Source organism: Corvus hawaiiensis, chromosome 11 (genome assembly GCF_020740725.1).
Source record: "Corvus hawaiiensis isolate bCorHaw1 chromosome 11, bCorHaw1.pri.cur, whole genome shotgun sequence".
Taxonomy (NCBI): domain Eukaryota; kingdom Metazoa; phylum Chordata; class Aves; order Passeriformes; family Corvidae; genus Corvus; species Corvus hawaiiensis.
The window spans coordinates 20,193,317-20,214,096 of record NC_063223.1 but is presented as its reverse complement, the minus strand read 5'-3'; the positions used below and the strand labels follow the sequence as shown (position 1 = coordinate 20,214,096).

The 20,780-nt window shown below is 63.6% G+C and overlaps 5 protein-coding genes and 1 long non-coding RNA gene across 12 annotated transcripts in view; 2 read left to right on the top strand and 4 right to left on the bottom strand.

Moving 5' to 3' along the window:
• Positions 1 to 39: 39 nt before the first annotated feature.
• UBA7 (ubiquitin like modifier activating enzyme 7) lies at positions 40 to 8,360 on the bottom strand. Of its 3 annotated transcripts, XM_048315871.1 has the most exons (24): positions 8,251 to 8,359; positions 7,964 to 8,129; positions 7,097 to 7,231; positions 6,923 to 7,029; positions 6,649 to 6,739; positions 6,398 to 6,539; positions 6,200 to 6,297; positions 5,942 to 6,088; positions 5,702 to 5,860; positions 5,431 to 5,538; positions 5,271 to 5,351; positions 5,031 to 5,186; positions 4,756 to 4,921; positions 4,482 to 4,678; positions 4,191 to 4,255; positions 3,878 to 4,052; positions 3,690 to 3,764; positions 3,156 to 3,345; positions 2,888 to 2,997; positions 2,715 to 2,801; positions 2,448 to 2,639; positions 689 to 790; positions 510 to 610; positions 40 to 220 (listed from the first exon to the last, which is right to left on the bottom strand). In XM_048315871.1, the coding sequence occupies exons 1-24, from the start codon at positions 8,289 to 8,291 to the stop codon at positions 94 to 96; spliced, it is 3,018 nt and encodes a 1,005-aa protein (XP_048171828.1). In that variant the 5' UTR covers positions 8,292 to 8,359; the 3' UTR covers positions 40 to 93. The 3 variants fall into 3 exon arrangements, with proteins under 3 accessions (XP_048171828.1, XP_048171829.1, XP_048171830.1); XM_048315872.1 differs by lacking the exon at positions 689 to 790 and having other exon boundaries at positions 8,251 to 8,360; XM_048315873.1 differs by lacking the exons at positions 40 to 220; positions 510 to 610; positions 689 to 790 and having other exon boundaries at positions 2,548 to 2,639; positions 2,715 to 2,767; positions 8,251 to 8,360.
• Positions 8,361 to 8,468: 108 nt separating this feature from the next.
• On the top strand, positions 8,469 to 9,399 carry TCTA (T cell leukemia translocation altered). Its single transcript, XM_048315881.1, has 2 exons — positions 8,469 to 8,851; positions 9,302 to 9,399. Exons 1-2 carry the CDS (start codon positions 8,520 to 8,522, stop codon positions 9,342 to 9,344), a joined length of 375 nt encoding a protein of 124 aa, XP_048171838.1. The 5' UTR covers positions 8,469 to 8,519; the 3' UTR covers positions 9,345 to 9,399.
• A 53-nt stretch (positions 9,400 to 9,452) lies between these two features.
• AMT (aminomethyltransferase) lies at positions 9,453 to 11,578 on the bottom strand. Its single transcript, XM_048315879.1, has 8 exons — positions 11,245 to 11,578; positions 11,085 to 11,165; positions 10,844 to 10,975; positions 10,605 to 10,683; positions 10,338 to 10,483; positions 10,068 to 10,248; positions 9,795 to 9,950; positions 9,453 to 9,687 (listed from the first exon to the last, which is right to left on the bottom strand). The coding sequence occupies exons 1-8, from the start codon at positions 11,524 to 11,526 to the stop codon at positions 9,509 to 9,511; spliced, it is 1,236 nt and encodes a 411-aa protein (XP_048171836.1). The 5' UTR covers positions 11,527 to 11,578; the 3' UTR covers positions 9,453 to 9,508.
• A 128-nt stretch (positions 11,579 to 11,706) lies between these two features.
• On the bottom strand, positions 11,707 to 15,751 carry NICN1 (nicolin 1, tubulin polyglutamylase complex subunit). Its single transcript, XM_048316208.1, has 6 exons — positions 15,579 to 15,751; positions 14,759 to 14,932; positions 14,332 to 14,445; positions 13,891 to 13,962; positions 12,216 to 12,320; positions 11,707 to 12,073 (listed from the first exon to the last, which is right to left on the bottom strand). The coding sequence occupies exons 1-6, from the start codon at positions 15,741 to 15,743 to the stop codon at positions 12,032 to 12,034; spliced, it is 672 nt and encodes a 223-aa protein (XP_048172165.1). The 5' UTR covers positions 15,744 to 15,751; the 3' UTR covers positions 11,707 to 12,031.
• A 118-nt stretch (positions 15,752 to 15,869) lies between these two features.
• On the top strand, positions 15,870 to 16,792 carry LOC125331449. Its single transcript, XR_007206060.1, has 2 exons — positions 15,870 to 16,273; positions 16,454 to 16,792. It is a non-coding gene; the product is annotated as an uncharacterized LOC125331449 (long non-coding RNA).
• A 194-nt stretch (positions 16,793 to 16,986) lies between these two features.
• The window catches only part of DAG1 (dystroglycan 1), a 49,368-nt gene continuing 45,574 nt past the window's right edge, over positions 16,987 to 20,780 (bottom strand). For all 5 annotated transcript variants that reach the window (XM_048315457.1, XM_048315456.1, XM_048315458.1 and 2 more), the window contains one exon: positions 16,987 to 19,861. In XM_048315457.1, the coding sequence (XP_048171414.1) occupies positions 17,453 to 19,861 (2,409 nt within the window). In that variant the 3' untranslated portion in view covers positions 16,987 to 17,452. The remainder of the gene's footprint in view (positions 19,862 to 20,780) is intronic.

The following is a 20,780-nucleotide window of genomic DNA, read 5'->3' as shown; positions in this document are numbered from 1 at the left end:
ACTCTGGGCAGGGGCAAGCAAGGGCTTTTTGCAAAAAGGGCCAGTGCAGCTTGCAGCTTTTATTGCATGGGGTAGGAGGTGCTGGCCCCTTGCTCAGGGTAGGGAGCACAGGAGAGGGGGACGGGTATCTTCAACCTCAGCATCCTCTCCCTCGCACATATACAGCAGCTCCAGGTCCTGCTGCTGAGGCATCCTGGCATCCTCCAAGTTCTCTGATAACCTGTAGCAGGGAAAGGGGGTTTTGGGGGCACTGGCTTGCCCCCCAACGCTGGCTGAGTGCCCCGGGGATGCCTTGGGCCCCTCAGGGGTGTCCGGCCAGGCTGGTGGGATGCAGGGGCCGGCAGCAAGGGGCCGGGCAGGGGTCCTGCCACGGGAAGTGCTGCCGGCAGGATGTTTATCCAGCAGCTGGCTGGGAACTGCACTGCAGCTGGAGTGGCTCAGGATTGAGGCAGTGGGGGCTGGAAGCCACCCCCCCGGGGCAAGATTGGGCCCTAGAGCCGGAGACCTACCTCTGCGCCTGCTGCCGGGCCCGTGTTTCTTCATCCGCCTTGCTGTCATAGAGCACGATGTCACCACACAGGAGCATGGTCACGGTCCAGCCATGTGTCCTCTGCAAGAGGTGGGTGTCAGGATCTGGCCCTGCATCCCCCAGGGTGACCTGGCTGAGTGCTGCCAGCGCTGGGCTCACCTGCAGCCAGTCCAGCACCTCCTCCACCGTCATCGCCTGCCCGTCTGCGCCGACTGCCTGCATCTCCAGCCGGTCCCAGCAGCTCCACTCCCGCCCGCCATACTGCCAGGGGGTAGCAGCCAGCACTCGCACCCCATACCCTGGCTGCCCAGCCCCATGGGGCAGGCACTGGTGCAGCACCAGGGCTGGGGGACATCAGGGCAGGCAAAGGGGCAGGGTGATGGGGGCACCATGGTGGTGCGCGGGCAGTGGGGGACACAAGTGTCCCCCCAACACTGCTGGGGTCCACTTCAGGGATCAGTGTCAGTGTGGGGCCGGCACTGGCCCTAGCCCCAGGCCAGGACAGGCACACAAAAAGCCATTGAAGCACTGCCCAGCCCCACACAATCATCTCTTCTCATGCCCGTGGCCCCACGACCCCTGCTCTGGCCCAAGGAGGCCAGTGTGGTGCCAAGCCCGGGGCCACGCGCCGGACGCGGCCCCGCGCCGTCTGGCAGGGCTACACGGCCATCTGCCCTCGCCGCAGGCAGCGCCAGCACTGCCCACCTGGCCCCGGCCCCACTCGGGAGGGGTGTTCACACCTGGTCACTCTCCCTCCTGCTTTCTGCTGCCTTCTCACCTCCGCCTTCTGCTGCCTGCACTTATCCCACTGGGGGAGAGGAGGGCTTAACCCCATCCTCACCGGGGCAGCAACTGTTCGGCACAGAGGGAAAGCCATGGCCTGGCTCTCCACCACCGAAGTACAGTGCTCTAGCCCTGGGAAGCATATCCCTCTGGAAAAGGCTGGCCCCCAGTGTGGGCTCCCCAGGTCCCTGTGGGGACATAGGTCATGCCAAATAGGCCTTGGGGACGTGTTCCCACCGTAGCCAAGCAGCTGGGTGTGAAATGTCACGCCGGGTGTCCTCAGCCTGGGACATGCAGGTGCTGGGTGCTGCTGCAGAGACCTGAGGACGTGGCTAGACCCAGCAGCATCCTCCACCCGGGGGTGATGTCAACCCAGGGGCACTACAGCCAGGATTGCGCAGGGCTGGGCCTGGGGCTTGAGGGGGCCATGGGGCAGCCGTCAGCCCGAAGTGGTGCTGGAGCCGGCGCAAGGCAGTGGAGTCGCCTCCCTCCCCCTCTTCCTGCCCCCGGCCCTGGGCCCCCCGGGCCAATCTGGTTCCAATCGGCGCTTCCTGCCGTGCCGGAAGGGCTGCCTCGCACGCCATAAACCCCCAGACAAAGGGGCCTCTATAGCCCAGACGGTCCCAATCTGGACCTGCCCCCGCCCCCGCCCCCCCTCCCTGGTTCCCCACCGCCGGGACCCCCGGCCCCGCTCCCCCGGGCGGCCCTTCCCGGCCCGGTGCCAGCTGCTCTCTGGCTGCCGCAGCTGGTTTCCATAAGCCAGATGTGTGCGGCTGCAGCAGCCTCCCACCCTTGGCTGTGGAGCTCAGCGTGGGGCCTGCCATGGGGCAGTGGGGCTGCCTTGGTCCCCTGGGCACCCCAGAACATCACAGCTGGGCCTGAGGCTGGGCAAGTGGGACAGTGGCAGCGTCTCAGTGCTGGGGGGCAGCCAGGGGAAGGAGCTGGTTCCTCAGTGCCTGGCAGTATCCCCAACCCACTGCAGCACCCAAATCCATTTCTGGAGTGCTATGGCCAGGGCCACCCTTGCTGCATGGCCACCTCCTTTCTCCTGGGTCCCCCTGGCACTGTCCCACAGCAGATGCCACTGGCCCCTGGGTGTCCCCCACTTGCGCTGTCCTGGGGAAGAAGGTCCTACCCAGTAGGTCGTGGATGGCAGGGGCTGGAAACGGAGCAGCAGGCAGTCAGACAGGCCGATGTTGCTGTTGCGGTAGCAGCTAAGGTCCTGGCACCCCCACACCAGCTTGTAGACCTCCAGGCACGCCAGCCCGGCCACGGCTGCCGTGGTGGTGATGATGGCAGGCACGATGCGCCCGGCAATCCGCTTGCTCTGAGGACAGGAGGGGTGTCACCAGCTGCCCAACACAGGACAGGGACTCCTGACCCCACAGGTTGCCCCTCTCACCGTCAGCCAGTTGGCAGGGGGGATGCCATAGTTCTCCGCACGCAGGTTGGACGCTGCCGTGATAAAGTCTATGTGAATATTGTTGTCCTGCGGGGAAGAGTGCGGGGACATCTGCATCCCATGGGGACATCAAGCCCCCAGGCTGAGCAGGGCCACTTGCCTGGCTCTGCTACCTTCTCAAAGTGGATGGGCTCCATCAGGGGTGTTTCTGCCTCCTCATCCCCCACCAGCTCCTGTCTCCACTGCATCAGGTCCTGGGTAAGCTCTGTCAGCTGCCTGCAATCTGGGGGCACAGGGACCCCTGGGATGATACCCCTGCACTGTGGCACTGCAGGGGTACCCCCACCTTGGTCTGGGTCCTCTTGAGTGCTGGAGCAGGGACGAGAAGCCACAGCCCCACCACAACCATGCTGGACCCAGGAACATGGCTGGGAACCTCACCTGTGGGAACCTGTGCCTCCTCTGTGAGTTCCTCTGTAAGGGGAATCTGGAGCCCGTCCTGGGGTGCAAAGGGTGGCAGGACCACACCACGGAGGATGGCCTGGATGGCTGCCCGGTCCGTGCATGGTGGGACCCTGTGTACTTGGGCAAAGAGATGGGCAGCAGCCAGGACATAGTCCAGGTGGGTGTCCTGTGAAGTAGAACAGGCGTAGCCATGAGGTGTCTTGCTGAGGTGGTCCCACACTGCCAAGGGCTGCCAGCACTGCCCCAAGCTGGTAAAACTGCCTGGCTTTACCCCAAAGTTGAGGTGAAGGAGCCTCTCCTCCTCCTCTAGCCACAGAGCATGTGCAGGCTGTCCCCAGCAGTGACTGGTGGACAGGGATAGACCCAGTCCAGGACCTGGCAGCCCTGCACAGGCTGTGGCAGATGGAGCACAACTACAATTCAGTATTCCCAGTAATCCCAGCACAAGCTTGGCTCTCCCTCTGGCCATACCATTCCCGTGTGAGACCCCACAGCTCTCCCTGCACTCACGTTGTCAGGGTTGAATGTCAGTGGATGGGGACAGCTCCTGTCCCCTGCCCAGAAGGGGACACCCGGGCTGGTTTCCTGGCACAGAGAGAGAAGAGTCAGGCCCAGGAATGTGTACCCCTGGCTGCAGTGACACGGCTGGTGGAGGCAAGGGGGTGCAGGGGGTGCCAGCCCTATGGTGCTGGGCTCACATGCTCCGGAGGGTAGATGTGCAGCAGCTGGGTGATGGCATCGTGGTAGCGGCTCTGCCAGTGCTGGCGAGCCCAGCGCACGCAGTCCTGCCAGTCCCGCGGCCGCTCCCGCAGGCTGTCCCACACCTGCTCCAGGACCTTCCCTGGCGGCGGCTGCTCCAGGAAAGCTGGGTCCCTGCAAAACCAGGCACTGCTGATGCTGGCCCAAGAGCAATCCTGTGAGACACCTGGGTGAGACGTGGCCATTCCCAGCAGTGCCCTGGCAGAGCTGGAAGCTCCTCTCCCAGCGTCACTCCCCCCAAAGCCCACTCACTCCATGAACTGGTTGACTTGTTCTGCAGGCAGCTGGAAAAGCCCCTCAAACTCATCACGGGCCCACTGCAGAGGAGAAATGGGTGCTGAGCACTGTAACTCCCCCTTATGCCCCCAAGCCCAGGGGGAGGGGGAGGCTCTGGCAGGGCCAGCAGCAACACTCAGGCTGCCAGCAGGAAGCAGCTGGGGCTGTATCCTGCCTGCGGCCCACCACTGGAGGGGAAACAGGGAAGGAAGACAAAGGTCCCGGTACCTCCTCGCTGGGTGCTGTGGCTGGGGCAGCTCAGCCTACCTGTAGTGTGTGCTGGATGGTGCGGGGGAAGTGCCGCAGGGTGCAGAGGGGGAAGGTGCCATCCCTGGGGGTGCTGGCCGGCCCCAGAGGCTTGGTCAGGGGCGGTACCATGGCCAGCACATTCCCCCGTGTCCCCTCCGTGCCCGAGTCCAGCAGTGGTGTGCGGCAGCGGAGACAACGTCTCTCCAAATAGGCGCCTGCAGGGAGCCAGAGGTGCTGGGGACCCAGGGAACACGTCCAGGAGCTTGGCCCCTTTGCCCTTCTTGGCACTCACGGGCCTCTAGTGTGTCCAGGGCGCTGGCAACGCCATCCAGGTGCCGGAAGAAGTTGTCCCTGTAGAACATCTCGGTGGCAGGTCCCACCTGGTTCTGGTGAGCTGTCACCCTGACATCAGGGTTCATGCGCTGCACGGCTGCTGCGGCCACCACCGACTTTGGCTTCTGCCAGGGTAGAGAGGGGGTGGGCAGCACTCCCCCAGCCCTAGGGAGCCCCTGGGACAGCCAATATGCCCTTTGGGGGGAGCTCAGCCCCTGCCTCATGCTGCCTCACCGAGATATCTGCTGAACGATAGAGGAGCTGCCGATGGAGGTTGGAGAGGGCAACGGTGTCCATGTCGGTGACAATGAGTTCCCCATCCGGCCCTGCCGCCAGCCCCATCATGGCAAAGTTTTTCAGCAGCTCGCAGCCGATGGCACCAGCTCCCACCTGCCAGGGCAGAGATGCTGCAGCTCCCTGCATGCCAGTCGGATGCTCCGCAGCTTCCCAGTGCCGTGGCCCCTGCCCACTCACCACCAGGTACTTCTGGTGGCCCAGCTTCTCCTGGAAATTGGCCCCGAAGACAGCAATCTGGCCATCGTAGCGAGAGCCTCTCTGCCGGGACAAGGAGCTGTGTAAGCACAGCAGCCACAGCACCCCAGGCAGCCAGGAGGGGCTGGACATGGGGTCTCACCGGGGCACAGTCCGTCTCTGTCAGCTGCGCAGCCCCCGAAAGCGCCAGGCACTCCAGGGCGTCGAAATACAACCACTGGTCCAGGGGCAGGAACTTCCTAGTGATGGCCTGGGGCGAACAGCCCGTGGGCAGGTGGCCAGCGGGGTGTTCCCCCTCACTGTGCCCCAGCCCTGCTGCCGGACCCGGCGTCCCCAAGCGGGCAGCAAGTGCCCTCTCGTGGCCACCAAACGCCACCGGACAGCCATGGCCAGCGGGACCCCGCCCCGCTCACCTTCAGCACCTCCTGGGCCGCCAGCGCCCCGACGACGGCGGCTACGGGGCACAGGTCCCCCGCACTCACGCTGGCGAAGGCCCGCACGATGTCCTCATCCAGGGGACCCTGCTGTGCTCCCAGGCTCCGCGCCAGCTCCAGCACCCGCTCGGCATCCGCCTGCGGGCAGAGGGGAGAGGGCAGCTCCCGGCAGGGTGGTGGGCTTCGGCAGGGCCAGGCAGGAGCAGGACAGGGACTTACCGGTGCCCTGGGCCGCGGCAGGCGGCCCTGCTCCCTGCGGAAAGCGTGAAGGGCCTGGAAGGCGGCGTGCAGGCTGCGGCTGCGTGGCAGATCCTCGGGACTCGCCACCCGGATTTTGGGCTCCTCCAGTGACTGGCACAGGGGCTCCTGCCAGCAGAGCAGAGCACCAGGGATTGGGTGAGTGCTTCCCTGGGGCCTGGCGTGGCACAGCAGTACCCCAGCCTGGGTGGCAGCATCATGGGGCCAAGAGGGACTTACGTGAGAACACTCCTGGGGCTGCTGCACCTGTGAAACCAGGCCCCCGCAGCGGTAGGGTGAGAAGGAGCTGGTGTCACCGATCTCCAGCCTGAAGGCATCTGGGGACGAGCATGGATATCACATCATGGTCACTGTCAAGGACCCAGTGAGTTCCTCAACCCTGAGCTAGGGCAGCCGGGACCCCCCTGGAGGTCTCACCCAACACACGCACGGGGACGGGCTTCTGGCTGTTCAGCTCTGTCATCCCCTGCACGCGAGAAAACGTCACCAGGTCTCCATCACAGAAGAGGTGGCCATGACTGTCCTCTGTCCCCATGCATGTCACCACTCCTGGGTTGCCCTGAGGAGAAGGCTGTGTGAGAGTGGGGCACTGGACTAGGGTGGCATAGAGCCAGAGGAGGAGGCAACAACATTTTGGGGGATCCTGGAGGGGCTGCCCTCCCTCCTACCTGGGAGATGTGCTGCACAGCAGCACACACTGGGTCCCCTTCTGCTGGGTCATCAATGACAAACTGCTCCCCGAAGTCACAGAACAGCTGCCTGGAGAAGACCAATGGGGTTTTGCCAGAGAAAGTGCCCCACCAAGCTTCCCCAGCACTGCCATGTCCTGCCCGGGCCAAACAGCCCTGCCAGCTTACTGGGGACATGAACTGCAGTGCAGGGCTTGGGGCTCTGGGAACAAGGTGACTCAGAGCCAGTGCAGGACCCCATGAGACCCCTTACCCTGCCAGGCCCCTGGTGTCTGCCACAATGAAGCAGATGCCCCGGGCATGGCAAAAGTCCCCGACGCGGAGCTGCTCCTCCAGCGGGGATTCAGTCAGCACCACCACCTGTGCCAGGTCTGTCAGTGAGCGCTGCCATCCCAGGGGTCCCCATGGCGCAGGGATGCAGGCTCACCTGGAAGGCGGCAAGGAAGGCCTCCGACAGCTCCCCGGTGTGAGCCTCAACCACCACACAGGGGTTCAGCTCGGTCAGGGCCCGCTGGGATGCCTTGGCACGGTTCTGGCCCAGATCACTCTCCCCCAGGAGGAACTGCAAAGTGGACACATGGTAGGGCACCCTACGGGTCTGGGGTGCAGCTCACTACTGTGAGGTGCTCCACAGGCCCTGTCTGCACTGGTGAGGGGCCTCTGCTAAGGACCCTACCTGTGACAATGAAGGGCACCCTGTGCCTTACCAGCATCCCCAACCTGTACCTGTTATTGGGAGCCCCTCACCCCACACCCGTACCTGCAAATGGGGATTCCCCCAACTGCACCTGTACCCATTCCTGGGACATCCACCACATCTGTACCTGTTACTGGGACTCCCACCTGAGTCTGCACCTGTATCAAGACCCTTGTCAGTACCTCTATATGTTATGGGGCCTTCCCATCCATACCTGTACCTGTTACTGGGATTGCTGTCTGTACCCATTATGGGGATCCCCATCCATACTCATATCTGGTACTGGCACCCCCACCTGAGTCTGTACCCATTACTGGGACCCTTGTCAACACCTATACACATTATGGGGCCCCTCATCCATACTTGTACGCTGGGACCTGTGCCCATACCCATACTCACTAGTGGGACACCCACCCATACCTCTACCTGGTACTGGGACCCCTGTCTGTACCTATTATCAGGACTCCCCCTCATATCTGTATGCACTACCGGCGTTCTCACTAGTTCCTGTTTTGAGATCCTCACCTGTACCTGCGCCTGTTTTGTGAACCCTCACCCGTTCCTGTCACCAGCGGCCCCGCCCGGCCCCGCCGGTACCTGGTGGGTGCGGTCGGCGGTGCAGGTGGCACCGCGGTCGTGCAGGACGACGCGCCCGGTCCCCGCCAGCACCAGCGCTGTCGCCACCTGCGCTCCGGTCCCGCGCAGCCCCGACACCAGCACCGCCGACTCGGCCAGCCGCCCCCCGCCGCCGCCCAGCACGTACCTGCGGGTACCGGCGGGGCCGTCAGCGGGGGCCGTCAGCGGGGGCCAGCACCACTGCCCCGCGCCCTGCCCTGCCCCGATCCTGTGCGGCTCCCGTCCCCGGTGCCGGTCCCCGCACTCACAGCTGCCGCGAGTACCGCGAATCCTCTCCGCTTCCCGCCATGACGGCCCCACCCACCGACCAGGCCGCGGCCCTGCCCTGGGGAGGAGCCAATCCCCCAAGGCCGCGCCCCTGAAACGGGGCCCCGAGGCCGCGCCCGCCCTGCACCGGCAGAGGGCCGGCACGAGGAGGCGCCGCCCCCCGGCGGCCGCGCTGTGGCGGCAGCGAGGGCGGGCTGGCGGGCCGAGGCTCCGCCCCCTCCGGTCGCTTCGCCCCCGGTACCCCGCGGCCATGGCGGCGGTGGCGGCGGGCTGGCAGCCGCCGTGGCGGGCGCTGGCCGCGCTGGGCCGGGAGCTGGCGGCCGAGTGGGCGGCACAGGACGTGCGGGCCGCGCTGTGCCAGCTGCTGCTGCTCTGGCTGGGCCTCAGCCTGCTGGGCGTCCGCCTGGCCTGGCGCACCTACGGCGGGGCGGTGGCCGCGCTCTGTTACCGGACCGGCCCCACCGGCCGCCGCTCCCCCGGCACCGCTTCCGGGGCCTCGCCTTCCCGGCCCCGAGCGCACTCCCTTTCCCCCGCCGGCCCGGCGGGACGCAACGGCGCCGCCGAGCGGCACTGCCCGCCCCGGTGAGTCCCGACCGCTACCGGGTCCAAAACCGCTGATCCCCCCCGCGGGCCTGCCTGGCTTCCCCCGCGTCCGGCCAGTGCTCTTGGAGCGCAGCCCGGTGAGCGACCCCTGCCCAGTGTCCCCCAGTGAGTGTCCCCCCAGCTGCACTCCTGCACCAGTACAGCCCAGTGACTGCCCGCCTGCCCAGTATGGTCCGGATGGGGTCCTCTGGGACACCGGCCCCGGTTACCCCCCCCAGCTGTGGCTTCTGACAAGTGCCCCCCAGCAATTGCCCCAAGCTGTGCCCCCAGACCAGTGAGCACCCCCACAGCTGCACCCCAGACCAGTATGCCCCAGTAAGTGCCCCCCAGCCCTGCCCACCCCACACAGACAGACAGGTGCCTGCCCTGGTGCTAGGGTGCTGTGCTGGGTGCTGCCCCACCCATGCTCACGCTGCCTCTCTTTTGCAGGGATGGCCTGGCAGCAGAGCCCATGAAGACGCACCGGGAGTGAGCAGCACCAGGACCATCGGCTGGGTACTGCCAACACCATTAAAGTGCTGTGCCCACCTGCTGCCCCTTGCTTTGGCACCGCCACCATCACCAGAGAGGAGGCCAGGGAAATGGGACAGGGTGTTTATTTGGGCCAGGGCACTGTGCCCACGGCATGTGCTGGCCTCACTTGGCCATGTAATACTGGGTGGGCACGAAGGGCATCTTGGTGATGACGGCAGGGTGCTGCTTCTTCCGCACCTCGACGGTGAGCTCAGTGCCGGCCCGGCTGTGCGCTGCCTCCACGTAGCCCATGGCGATGTTCTTGCCCAGGCAGGGTGAGGGACAGCCGCTGGTCACTGTGCCTGGAATGTGAGGATACGGGGAGGTGAGTGGGGGCTGGTCAGCCCCTGCCCATGCCATGGCCGCAGCTCAGGGTCATGCCCGTACCAGCCCCACTGCCCCCACCTACCCACAGGCCTGCCTTCGGGGCCCAGGATGGCCATGTGGGGCCGGATGGCAGGTCCCACCGATGTCAGCCCCACACGCCTGCGCCTCGGCTTCTCTTTCACTTGTGCCATGATGACAGCAGCACCAGGGAAGTCCCTGGCCGCACGCCGGCGTTTCCCTGCAGGGCAGAGATGGGTGAGGGTTGGTGATACCTGACTGGTCCCCTTGTACCCTCTGGGGACACCTTGCTGCTCTGCCTGTCCCAAGGAGGAGGTGGAGGCAGAGGTGGATCTACCTAAGGTCCACATCAGCCCAGCTTCAGCAGGGGTGATGGTCTCATCGATGTCATTGCCGTAGAGGCAGAGCCCAGCCTCCAGGCGCAGGCTGTCCCTGGCTGCCAGCCCTGCTAGCCACACATCGGGGACACCCAGGAGCTGCTCGGCCAGCTCCACTGCCCGCCCCGCGGGCACCGAGATCTACAGCGGGACATGGGCAGCGTCAGTGGGGCATGGCCTTCCCCTGCATCAGTACCGCAGTGGGGATGCTGGTGCAGCTCCCAGGGTACCTCCACGCCATCCTCGCCGGTGTAACCGCAGCGCGTGACACGGCAGCCTGGCACGCCAAAGACGGTCGTGGTGATGCTATTCATAAAGGAGAGCTTGGCCAGATCATCTGACAGCCCTGCCTGCAGAACCCGTGCCATGGAGGGACCTAGGGATGCAGGTGGCTGGAAGATGGCAGTGCCCAGGGGAGGGGAGGGAGGTGGGGAGGGCAGTGACATCCACCAGGTGAGGACCCGGAGGAGGGCAGGCCCACGTGGGGCCCCCACTACCTTGCAGAGCCAGCAGCGCGTTGTCTGACACCTCCAGGTGTACGTCACTGCCGGTGGCCTGCAGCTGCGCTGCTCTGTCCTGCCAGGGTGACAGTGGGCTGCTAGCACGGGGGCCAGGCCGGTGCCAGCCCCACATGTGGCCAAGGCCACCTCACCCTGCGCAACCACGGGTGTCACCAAAAGGCGGAAGGACTCCTTCCCACTGCGTGTCCCCACCTCCCGCTCGTGCAGCCCCATACCCTCAAGATGGCCAAGTCTTTGTCAGCACAGGCGGCGTTGGACACTACGTAGAGGTGATTTTCTGACGTGTTTGTGACAATGAGGTCGTCCGTGATGCCACCCTTCTCGTTGGTGAGCAGCGTCAGGGTGCCCTGCGGGACACGGCCCATGGAAGAATGAGCGGGCTGCCTGGACCCTCCCAGGCCATCCCGGGGACCTCCGACCCTGCTGGATGCCTGGTGCCCGCCCAGTGCGCTGTACCTGTCCTGGCTTCAGCTCGGCGATGTCCCCCACTACCAGGCTCTCCATGAACCTGATGCGGTCCCGGCCGTACACCAGGGTCTGCAAGGGGCCGGGGGGGTGGGTTGTGAGTTGGTGCGGGTACCCCCCTGCTCCAGCCCCCTCATCCCGACCCCGCTACCTGCAGCATGTGGGAGACGTCGAAGAGGGAGCAGTGGCGGCGGGTGTGCAGGTGTGACTGGAGGTGGCCCTGCCCGTAGTGCAGCGGAAGGCTCCAGCCGGCGAATGGCACCATCCGCCCGCCGCGGGCCCGATGCAGGGCGTCCAGCGGCGTCTGCTTCAGCCCCTCCTCTCCGGCCCCGGCCCCGGCCCCGGCCCCGGCCCCGGTCCCCCCGGCCCCTCTCCGCGGCGCCGAGCCCGGGGGCCGGCGGGACAGCACGGCGCGGCAGCCCGCCCGCAGCATCTTCCTCTTCCTCCTCCCTCCCGGCACGGCTCGGACCGGCCCCGGGGCGCCTGGGACATGGAGTCCGCCCGGCCCTGGCCCCGGCCCCCGCCCCCGGCCCGGCCCGCCCTCGGCACCGCCTCCCCGGGGCTGCCGGCACGGCCACCCCCATCCCCCAGAGACAGGCGGGCACAGGCAGGGCCAACATAGCAGCTTTTAGTGGTGACCGAGGTGCCGCTCCAGCACCCCTGCACCCCTCGGTCCCCCCACAGCCCCTTGCAGTGTGGGGTGGGGGTCTGGGCTCTGCCCACGGGATGTGCCCAGGAGAGGTTCACAGGGGTCTCCGGGGTGGCAGTGCTGCCCCTCACTGCCAGGCAGTGCAGAGGGAGTCAGGGAAGGGGCACAGGGAGGGCTTGAGACCCCCGCGGGGTCAACAGCCAAGGCGGGAATGCAGGAGTCCAGTCAGGCCCTGGGAGCATGGAAGGGGCACTTTTCCCAGCTGGCACCGGCACCAGCACCAGCGGGCTCAGGTGTAGGAAAGCAGGTTAACATCGTAGCAGCCATCCACCTGGGAAAGAGAGCGACTGTCACTGTCTGCACAGCACTGCTGGGATACTCCAACCCCATCCTGCTGGGAGCAGCCTCTCTGGGAGGGCTCCCGAGCCATGTGGCACGGCCGGGGTCCCTGTCAGCAGGGTGGTGGGACTCACGTCGAAGCGCCCAATGCGGGCAGCTGCCTGGCGAGCCCGGATCACCTCTGTCAGCACCCACATTTGCTGGACCTCTGTCGACACTTTCTCCGGATCAGGGAGCTCCTGGAAAGAAGTGGGCACAATGCTGTGGAGAGGGGATGACCCAGATGGGCTGGATCACCCCGGTTTTGGGCAGTGGTGTGGCTGGATGGCTGTGCCTCCCAGGGAGCCAGGCACGTGATGGTGCCCATATTCCTGGCCTGCTGGTGGTTTCCCAACATGAGATGAACAGGGCCCCTCTCTAGGAAAACAAGCCACTGAGGACACAGGTGAGTGACCCTGATCCCTGGGTGCTGCAGTGCTGACACAGCCCATCTCTGCTGACAGGTGGCCAGGACGAGGACAGAAAGCTGATTGCTGGCTGATTATTAAAAACCTAATCACGCAGTCCAGAGTTTCCCAACAGCCTCACTGTGCAGTGCTCCCTGGGCTTGGGCGCAGAATCCTGGGCGCACGTGCGGGTTCACGCCAGGGACCTTTAGCGAGGTGGAACCCGTGGGCTCAGCAGAGGCTCTCCCAGCTGGGGCACAGCTCTCACGGGGGCACAGCTCTGTCACACTGGGCTGACGGGTGCCTCGTGGTGACGTTGGGAAGAGTCAATCACAGAGCAACCTCTGGCATCTGTCCCAGATACTCCTTGCCAAGGGGAGCGTGATCCAAGCAATCAGCAAGGGACTGGGGTGCTCTCCCCAAACTGTCACACAGCTGGTACAGGATTGGGAACAGCAGCCTCACTGCTGGTGCAGTGTGAGCACCGTAGCATGAAAGCCCAATAGCAGAACTGCCCCAGCAGGTGTGGCTGATGTGCCACCCTCCTGCAGGCAGAACCTCCAGGTGATTCAGCAGGTTCCCATGGGTGAGCCAGCTCCCATCCTGGCCCTGCTCTGCCCAGACTTTGCCCACCAAAGGCCACCAACCAGGCAGATGTGGCTGGCAATCTGTAAACACGTGCTGTGGCTGTGATGCCCCTCTGCCCACGTGCTGTCCTGGCTGGGCAACATGCTCCCCAGAGCACACCCTCTGCGAAGTGCTGGGAACCAGCCCTGTCCCCACACATCCCACTCACCACTGAGCGATGCTGTGCACCCACTGCTCCCACAGGGCTGTCCCTGTCCCTGTTCCACACATCCGACCTGCCACTGAGCGATGCTGTGCACCCACTGCTCCCACGGGGATGTTATTGTTCCTGTCCCCACACATCCCACCCACCACTCCCACAGGGATGTCCCCATCCGTGTCCCCACACGTCCCACCTGCCACTGAACCATGCTGTGCACCCACTGCTCCCACGGGGATGTTCTTGTTCCTGTCCCCATGCCATTGCATCCCACCTGCTGGCTGAGTGACACTGTGCACCCACTGCTCCCTTGGGGACATTCCTGTCCCCAGACTAGAGAGCAGATAGACTTAAGTGTCACCTCAATTAGCACATCCCCATGGAGATATTCTTCTTCTTAGCACTGCAAACTACTTCCAGCACAAGGCGGGTTATTTCAGGGCTCCACAGCTATTCCTGGTGAAAGCCTGGAGCCAACAGGGCAGGTATGGGCCTGGCAGCCTCTTAAGGGATGCTCATGGCTGGTACCCCACAGAAGACCCTCCTTCCCCCAATACCTCAGCGGTGATTACTCACCTCATGCAGGCTGGCTGGCTGCTCCGGAGGGGTCAGCTGGGAGAGCCAGGAGGGGAAATCCTTCTGGGGACTCTGAAACAGATCCAGAGGGTCACATAGGGTGTTCCCAACCCTACCTCCATCCTTTACACCGGGCAGCATGCTGAGGTTTAGAGCCCACCCCTAGTGATATTGCTATGAAAGTGTCACTTTACTATCCGTAAAGAGAATTTTGTAGGGAATTCTGTGTTTTGAGTGGTTGTCAGAGCAGTCCCTTCCCCAGCACCACTGGAGCACAAGTGGATCCCAAGTGCCCCAGTAAAGGACAAGGACTTGGACCCACACCCCTGTGTGTGCTCCCCAGAGCTGCGGCGGAAAATGCCAGGTACAGAGCTGGGGACAGTGACTTGTCCTGGCCCCCTACCCATGCCTGGCAGTGGGGTAGCTCTGGCACCTGCTCACCTTCTGTCCAGGGGGGAAAATCTGCAGGTCCTCGATGGTGAAGTGGAGCCAGACTGGGGAGGGCTGTCGTAGGATGAACCGCATTGCTGTCACCTGGTCCATGTCACACAGCATCTGCAGGGCAAGGGCCGGGGAGTGTAACCACAGGGGCTGGCACTAACTGGGGGCAGCTTGGCACTGACTGGGGGCAGCTTTTGGCATATCCTCCCAAAACCCCCAACCCACCCCAGACAGAAGGAGCCCAAGGGAAGCATTGTCCCTTGAGGGCTGGCTGGGCTGTGTGGGACACAGGGACCTGCGCACCCATAGGGGTCAGTGGGGCATCAGTCCCAGACCCCCGGGGCCAGGAGCCATCCCAGGGTGTGGGCGAAGTGGGGTGAGCCCCAGAGGGGTGGGGGAGGGCACGGTCCCATCCGGACATGCTGACCTGGTGCCGGTGGAGGCAGAAGTAGTCCTGGGAGCCCTCCTCGGTGTGTGGGCAAGGCATCAGGCACAGGTCCCGCAGGCAGGTCACCCAGCGCCGGGACCCGCCGGGGCCGGGCCGCTGCACCCGCACGCTCAGGAATGCCGTGTAGAAGTTCCTGAACACGATCTCCTGCACCTGCGGGACCGGCGGCCTCAGCCCCACAGCGGCATCCCCCCATACCTGCACCGGCATCCCCCACCGACACCGGCATTGTCCCCGCAGTACTGAGACGGGCACCGGCAATCCCCCTCCCATACCGGACCAGCACGCCCCCCATACCCGCACTAGCACAGCCCCATGTCGGGGCCCGCACCAGCATCCCCCACTCTACTGGGACGGGCACTGCATCCCCAGCATCCCGCCCAGCATCGGTAAGGGTGGTACCCCAGCACCGGCATCCACCCGTTACCGGCACCGCCCCCAGCATCCCCTCCGCCCCGGGACCGCCCCTCATATTTTCCCCGTACCGCCCCCGGCATCCCTTCTGTGCTGGGACCGCCCCTGGCATCCCCCCACACCGGCACCGGCATCCCCACCCACCCCGTCCCCGCTGCTGCCCCCGGCATCTCCCATCCCACCCCGGCACCGGCACCACACCCGACCCCGACTCCCCCGACCCTGCACCGCCCCCGCCATGGCCCCTGTCTTCCCCCGGGACCATCCCGGCACAACCCCCGCCGGTACCGCCCCCGGCATCCCCTCGTGACCCCACGGGACCACCCCTGTAACCCCCCCCCCCTCCCCCCCCCGCCGGTACCGCCGCGGGCGCGGCCGCACTCACGTCGGCGGCAGCGCCGCGGGGGAAGCGGAGGTCGATGACGGCGACGCCAGGCCGTGCGAGCTCGGCCCCCCCGGCCAGCTGGAGGGGGGCGGCGGGGCGGGGGGCGCAGGGCAGCGGGGAGCGGCCCGGCCCGGCGGGCGGACCCGGCCCCGCCGCTCCCGACATGGCGGCGCCTCGCGGCCGCCGCTCCGGGGCGGGGCCGGGCCGGGCGATGGCGTCACCGCCCGCGGGCACCGGCAGGGGGCGCCCCCGCCCCGCCGCGGTCCTGAGGCGGCCCCGCCGCGGCGGGAGCGGGGCCGGGCCCGGGCCCGCGCTGGGCCCGAGCATCCCCGCACCGGGGCCACCCCAGCGCCTCCCCTACACCGGCACCGGCATCCCCGGGCGGGTTTATTTTTCACACGGCGAGGACATCGCCCCGCGGCGCCGAGACCGGAGCCGGGGATTGAGCACCCCCCAGGTGCCCTGCCGGGGCCACCCCGGCGCCCGGGCAGCGCCGTCCCGGAGGGAAGCGGCGGGTCCGGCCCCGGTGTGCGGGGTCAGCCCTCCGCCCGGGGCACACACGGGCAAATCCCGGCTGGGGATGCCGGGGCGCGGAGCAGAGGGGATGGGGACGGTACCGGTAACCGTAGCGGGTCCCCGGCGGCCGGCCCGAGGGGCTGAGCCCGTACAAACTGCTGGCAGCCGCACACCGGTTTGTAAGTCTTTTTTTTTTTTAATAAAACAATCGGAGTCTGTATCAAAAATTTAGTAAAAAATTAGATTTGAGAGTTCACCGATTTTTTTTTTTTAAACTATTAACTATTGCTGGCGCGCTTTTTTTCTTTTCTTTTTCTTTTTATTTTTTTTTTTTAAAACTTTTTTATCTTTTCCAACAGTGTCCAGGCTGGAGTGCTGGCGTGAGGCCAGCGAGGCCGTTCCTGCACAGTCCCAAGGAGCAGCTGGGAACACACCCTACACTGTCGTCAAAACACCCCACGGGGAGGGGGTTTTGCTTAAAACAGACCCCCCCGACCCCCCTGCTCGCTGGGAAGCAGAGATGTCGTGGTGGCACAGGGCTCGGCTCATCCTCCCACGAGCATTCCCCGGCACAGCGATGCACCCCGCGCTCAGCCATGGGCACCCCAGGCCAGGCTGACCCAACTCATGACTATTTTATGACGCGTGAGAAAGATAGGATTTCTTTGATTAAAAATAAAATAAAAATGATAAAAGAATCAAACCCCGAACCAAGAAGCTGATCCACCCCGAGAGGAGGAGGAGGAGGAGGAGGCTGGCTGGCCCCGAGGGCCTTCCCCTGACCAGCCCATGGAGCTTGCCTGCAGCACAGCACTGCCCTCCCCTTCCCCAAAATCTACACATCCCAGTTTAGGTAAACAGCAGATTAAATGTAAAAACTTAAACCATCGACTTCAGAAAGTCCCTTGAATTTAATTATTTTTAGGCTACCTTTCATGTTACGTCCTGTAGCTAGACACACGTGAATAGAAAAAACAGTACAGTTAGTGTTAAAGGCAAACAGCGGAGACCCAGAGTGCTACCCCAGTGCTGCCTGCTCCTCCCGACCCGGCCCGACCCGTCCCGACCCCCCTCCCTGCCCACCGCCCCGGCCCTGGCAGAAGCCCAGCCGCCGGGAAGGCGTCTTTGAGCCGAGAATTTTTTTCTATGAATAAAATAAAACCAAAGCTTGTTAGGCAAAAATAAAACAAGTGTCCCCCCGAGTCCTGCGAGTGCTCCGGTGTGGCGGGCGCAGCCGGGGAGAGCCTGCTGGGGGGCGGGCTGGGGTTTACGTTCCCGGCTGGCAAGGGGGCTGCCGGCCCACAGACAGCACCGGTGTGGAGCTGGAGGCCCCTTCTCCCCCGAGAGCCTCCCGTTTGTTAAGGGGGGACGTAGGGCGGTGGGGACCTGTACGGGGTCATGTTTTTCGGGCGGGAGCCTTTCCCCTCCATGGGTGCAGTGAAGGGGGGGGGAGGCTGGTAGGGCGGCGCGTTGGGGTCCTCGTCCCGCAGCGGAGTGTACTCCCCGATGGTGTCCTGGTTGAGCGGCGTGGTCTCTGGCATGCTCTGGTTGGGGTACTCTGGAGGGGGCAGTGGGGCTTTCTCCTCCTGGAGGATGAGGGGCATGCTGGAGGACGGTGGGGGCTTGGAGTCGTCCAGCTCATCGGCAAAGATGATGGGCACACCTTTCTTTATGAAGGTGGCCTGGTCTTCGATGGTCAGCTTGCCTTTCCTCTTCTTGCGGTAGCAGATCATGGCAATGATGCCGGCCACAAGGAGGATGGCGGCCACCACCACGGCAGGGATGACGGTGTGCAGGTACACATCGTCCTCACTGCTCTTCTCGGGGTCTTTGCCTGCTGCCACTGTCGGCGTTGCCTCTGAGATCACCCTGCCATCCTTGGTCACAGGGACAAACTGGATGTGCCTGCAGCTGCCAGAACCAACCACAGACACATTCAGAGGCTTGAACTCAGGCTGCAGGACATTGGAGAAAGCTGGGCTCGGCCTGCCGGAGTCATCTGCAATTTTTTTGCTCAAAGTCCGGATCTGCTCCCGAGGGCAAGGCTCCAGTGGCAGTGTGTTGTTTGTCCACTCCACTACGATGGAGCCTTTGGTGATGTCCTGCACTGTGATTGTGCTGCTGTTCCTGTCACCGAACGCCAAAGCCAGCTTCTTCACCAGCATTATCTTCTTATGGATGTCATTCACCACTGCATTATGGTCTCCTTCCAGCCTGGCCTTGAACTTCACTGGAGACTTGTCCCCATGTGGGCGTTTGTGGACATGGATTTCAAAAGCATCCACGGCAAAAAGCCCGCCCTTGTCGGTGGCATACATGAAGTACTCGTGCTTCCCAATGTGGTTGTGGTCTGGCATGCCGTACATGAGCTGGCTGGTGCTGTTGAACTGCACCCACGAATTCTCCTCAATCATCTGCTGCTCCTTCAGCTTCAAGGTCAGCTGCAGCTTGTCAGTGGTGGTGTCTTCCTTGTCATAGAAGGTATCCGACGGTATCTTAACCTCGAAGTACGTGCCCTCCCACGCGTCGACCCTGTCTATGTGGTTTGTCAGCCTGGGTGGCTCGTTTGGCTCCCAGGGCCGGGGCAGCCCGCTAGCTGTGGTGCGCACACGGGACGGCGGAGAGGCCGTTGTCAGCTTGGAGATAGGGGATCTGGTTGTGCTGGGAGGCTTCGTCGGACGGGGCGTTTTGGGCCTTCGAGTAGGCCTTCGTGTTATTGCTGTGGAGGAATCTGTTGTGGACGGTGTGCCTGGCTTCAGGGTGGAGACTCTTGGTTTCTTGGTGGTAGTAGAGGGTGGTGTGATCACTGCTGTGGGCTCTACGTACCCAGGCATCGTGGGGCGAATCGGCACGGAGGCCGTGCCCGTGCCTTCTGCTACCCTGGTTGGCTGGATCGGCCCCAGCGTGGGCGTCTGGACAATGGGGCCTCTGGTTCTGATGGTGACCGTCGGCTTTCTCGGCAGCGGAATGGGCTCCCGGACGGGGGGTGCCATCGTCTCCGTGGGAGGCGCGATGGCGGGTGACGTCGGGGTGGGGACAATCCTGGTGGGTGGCTCTTGCGCGGCAGTGGTGGGCGGCCCGATGGCAGTCAAAGGCGTAGGGGTGGCGTTGATCTGCCGCCGCATCCTCTTTGGGAGGTGAGGTTTCTTGTTAGCAATGTGCCAGCCAACAACAGGATAGCCAAGGCGGGCAGACATGGTTCCTTCCTTAGCTGGAGCCTCCACCTTGCTGATGTTGGGGACACTGTTTTGGCTCAGGGAACATCCCAGTTTCCATGAGAGTAAGGCCCCGTTTTCCACCACCTTCTTTGCATTTCCCGGTCCAGCCATGAAGGCTGACATGTCAAAGAGTCTGTTATTTACAACAGGAACTAACTTCATGTTATGAAGCTCCACCTCTGAAAAGCTTCTCATTCTGTTTAAGAGTTCAATCCTCTGCTTTGGTGTCATTTTTGTTAAGTCGGCATCCAAAATGACAGTCAGGATAGTGACTGGCTCTTCCGAGCCACACACGAAGGGCGCTGTGTCACTTGTATCTTGGACAGCCACTCGCACTGACTGAGGCTCGTTGTGGTCTTCTTGGTGGACCTCAACGGAGAAGACATTTGTGGTCTGTGGGACGTAGCTCCCATTCGGGAAGGGCTGCAGAGTGGTCACCGAGATGTAGTGGACACCCTTGTCCGTGTCAAGGGGCAGCCCTTCCAGGGAGCTGCTCTCCGCGTTCCAGTGCAACCAAGAAGGCAAGGAGTCCTTCCCAGCTTCGGAGATCTACCAAACAAAAAAAAAAGATGCTTTAAGAAGTACAGCATTAGGACATGTTCTAGAAGCAGTAACACCTAATTTCAAGGATTAAAGAAAAATATCTGAAGTGTAACAACTGGGGAAGGAACATCCTGACCAGAGCACGGCAGCCTTTGCCTCCTCCTCCGCATGTTGGCAAGGATGAGGTCTGCAGGGTGCACTGGACCCAAACGGCTTAAGGAACCACAAGAGGTCATAAAGTCCCACAAGGCCCCCTCGCCTGCAAGTGCTCCAACACTTGCTGTGCAACTACCAAGCACAAGTGGTTCATTTTCTCTGAGGGCAGACAGGGAGTTTACGTCATGGGGACAGTGACAAAGCTGAGGGCGAAGTTATGCTGTACAGCAGAGCCGATCCAACAACTGCCCTCTTCCCACTCCTTCCTCTCCCAGCTTGGCCATCTCGCTCCTTTCCTCACCCCATCACACCCTGCCCACCCTACACATATCAAGCCCACTGCTCCAGCAGCTCAGAACATGTATTTTCTCCACTAACTTTCAGCTCGTCCCACTGTCCCCAGAGCCAGGATGACCCAGAGGGGCTGAAAGTTGGCCAACTATGGTTCTGAGTCCCTGGCCTGGCTGGAGCACACCTGCTCTCAACAAGCAGCAGGAAATCTGGAAAATCCCGAGAGCTACACAGTGTTGTCCTGCTCTGCCAGAGGAACAGCAGCCGGGGATGAAGGAGGGGAGCAGACCCAACGTAATGGCCAGTGTGGGCACGCCAGGATGTGGCACATGGGCTGGGGAATTGCTAGACATCACACAGGATGGTGTGCCAGCCTGGGTTTATCCTCAGGCTTAGCTTAAAATGAAGGATTTCACTTTCACATAATAACTTGCTGCTGCAAGCAAAGGCTTTGTCTCAGAGCACAGGCACCTCAGGC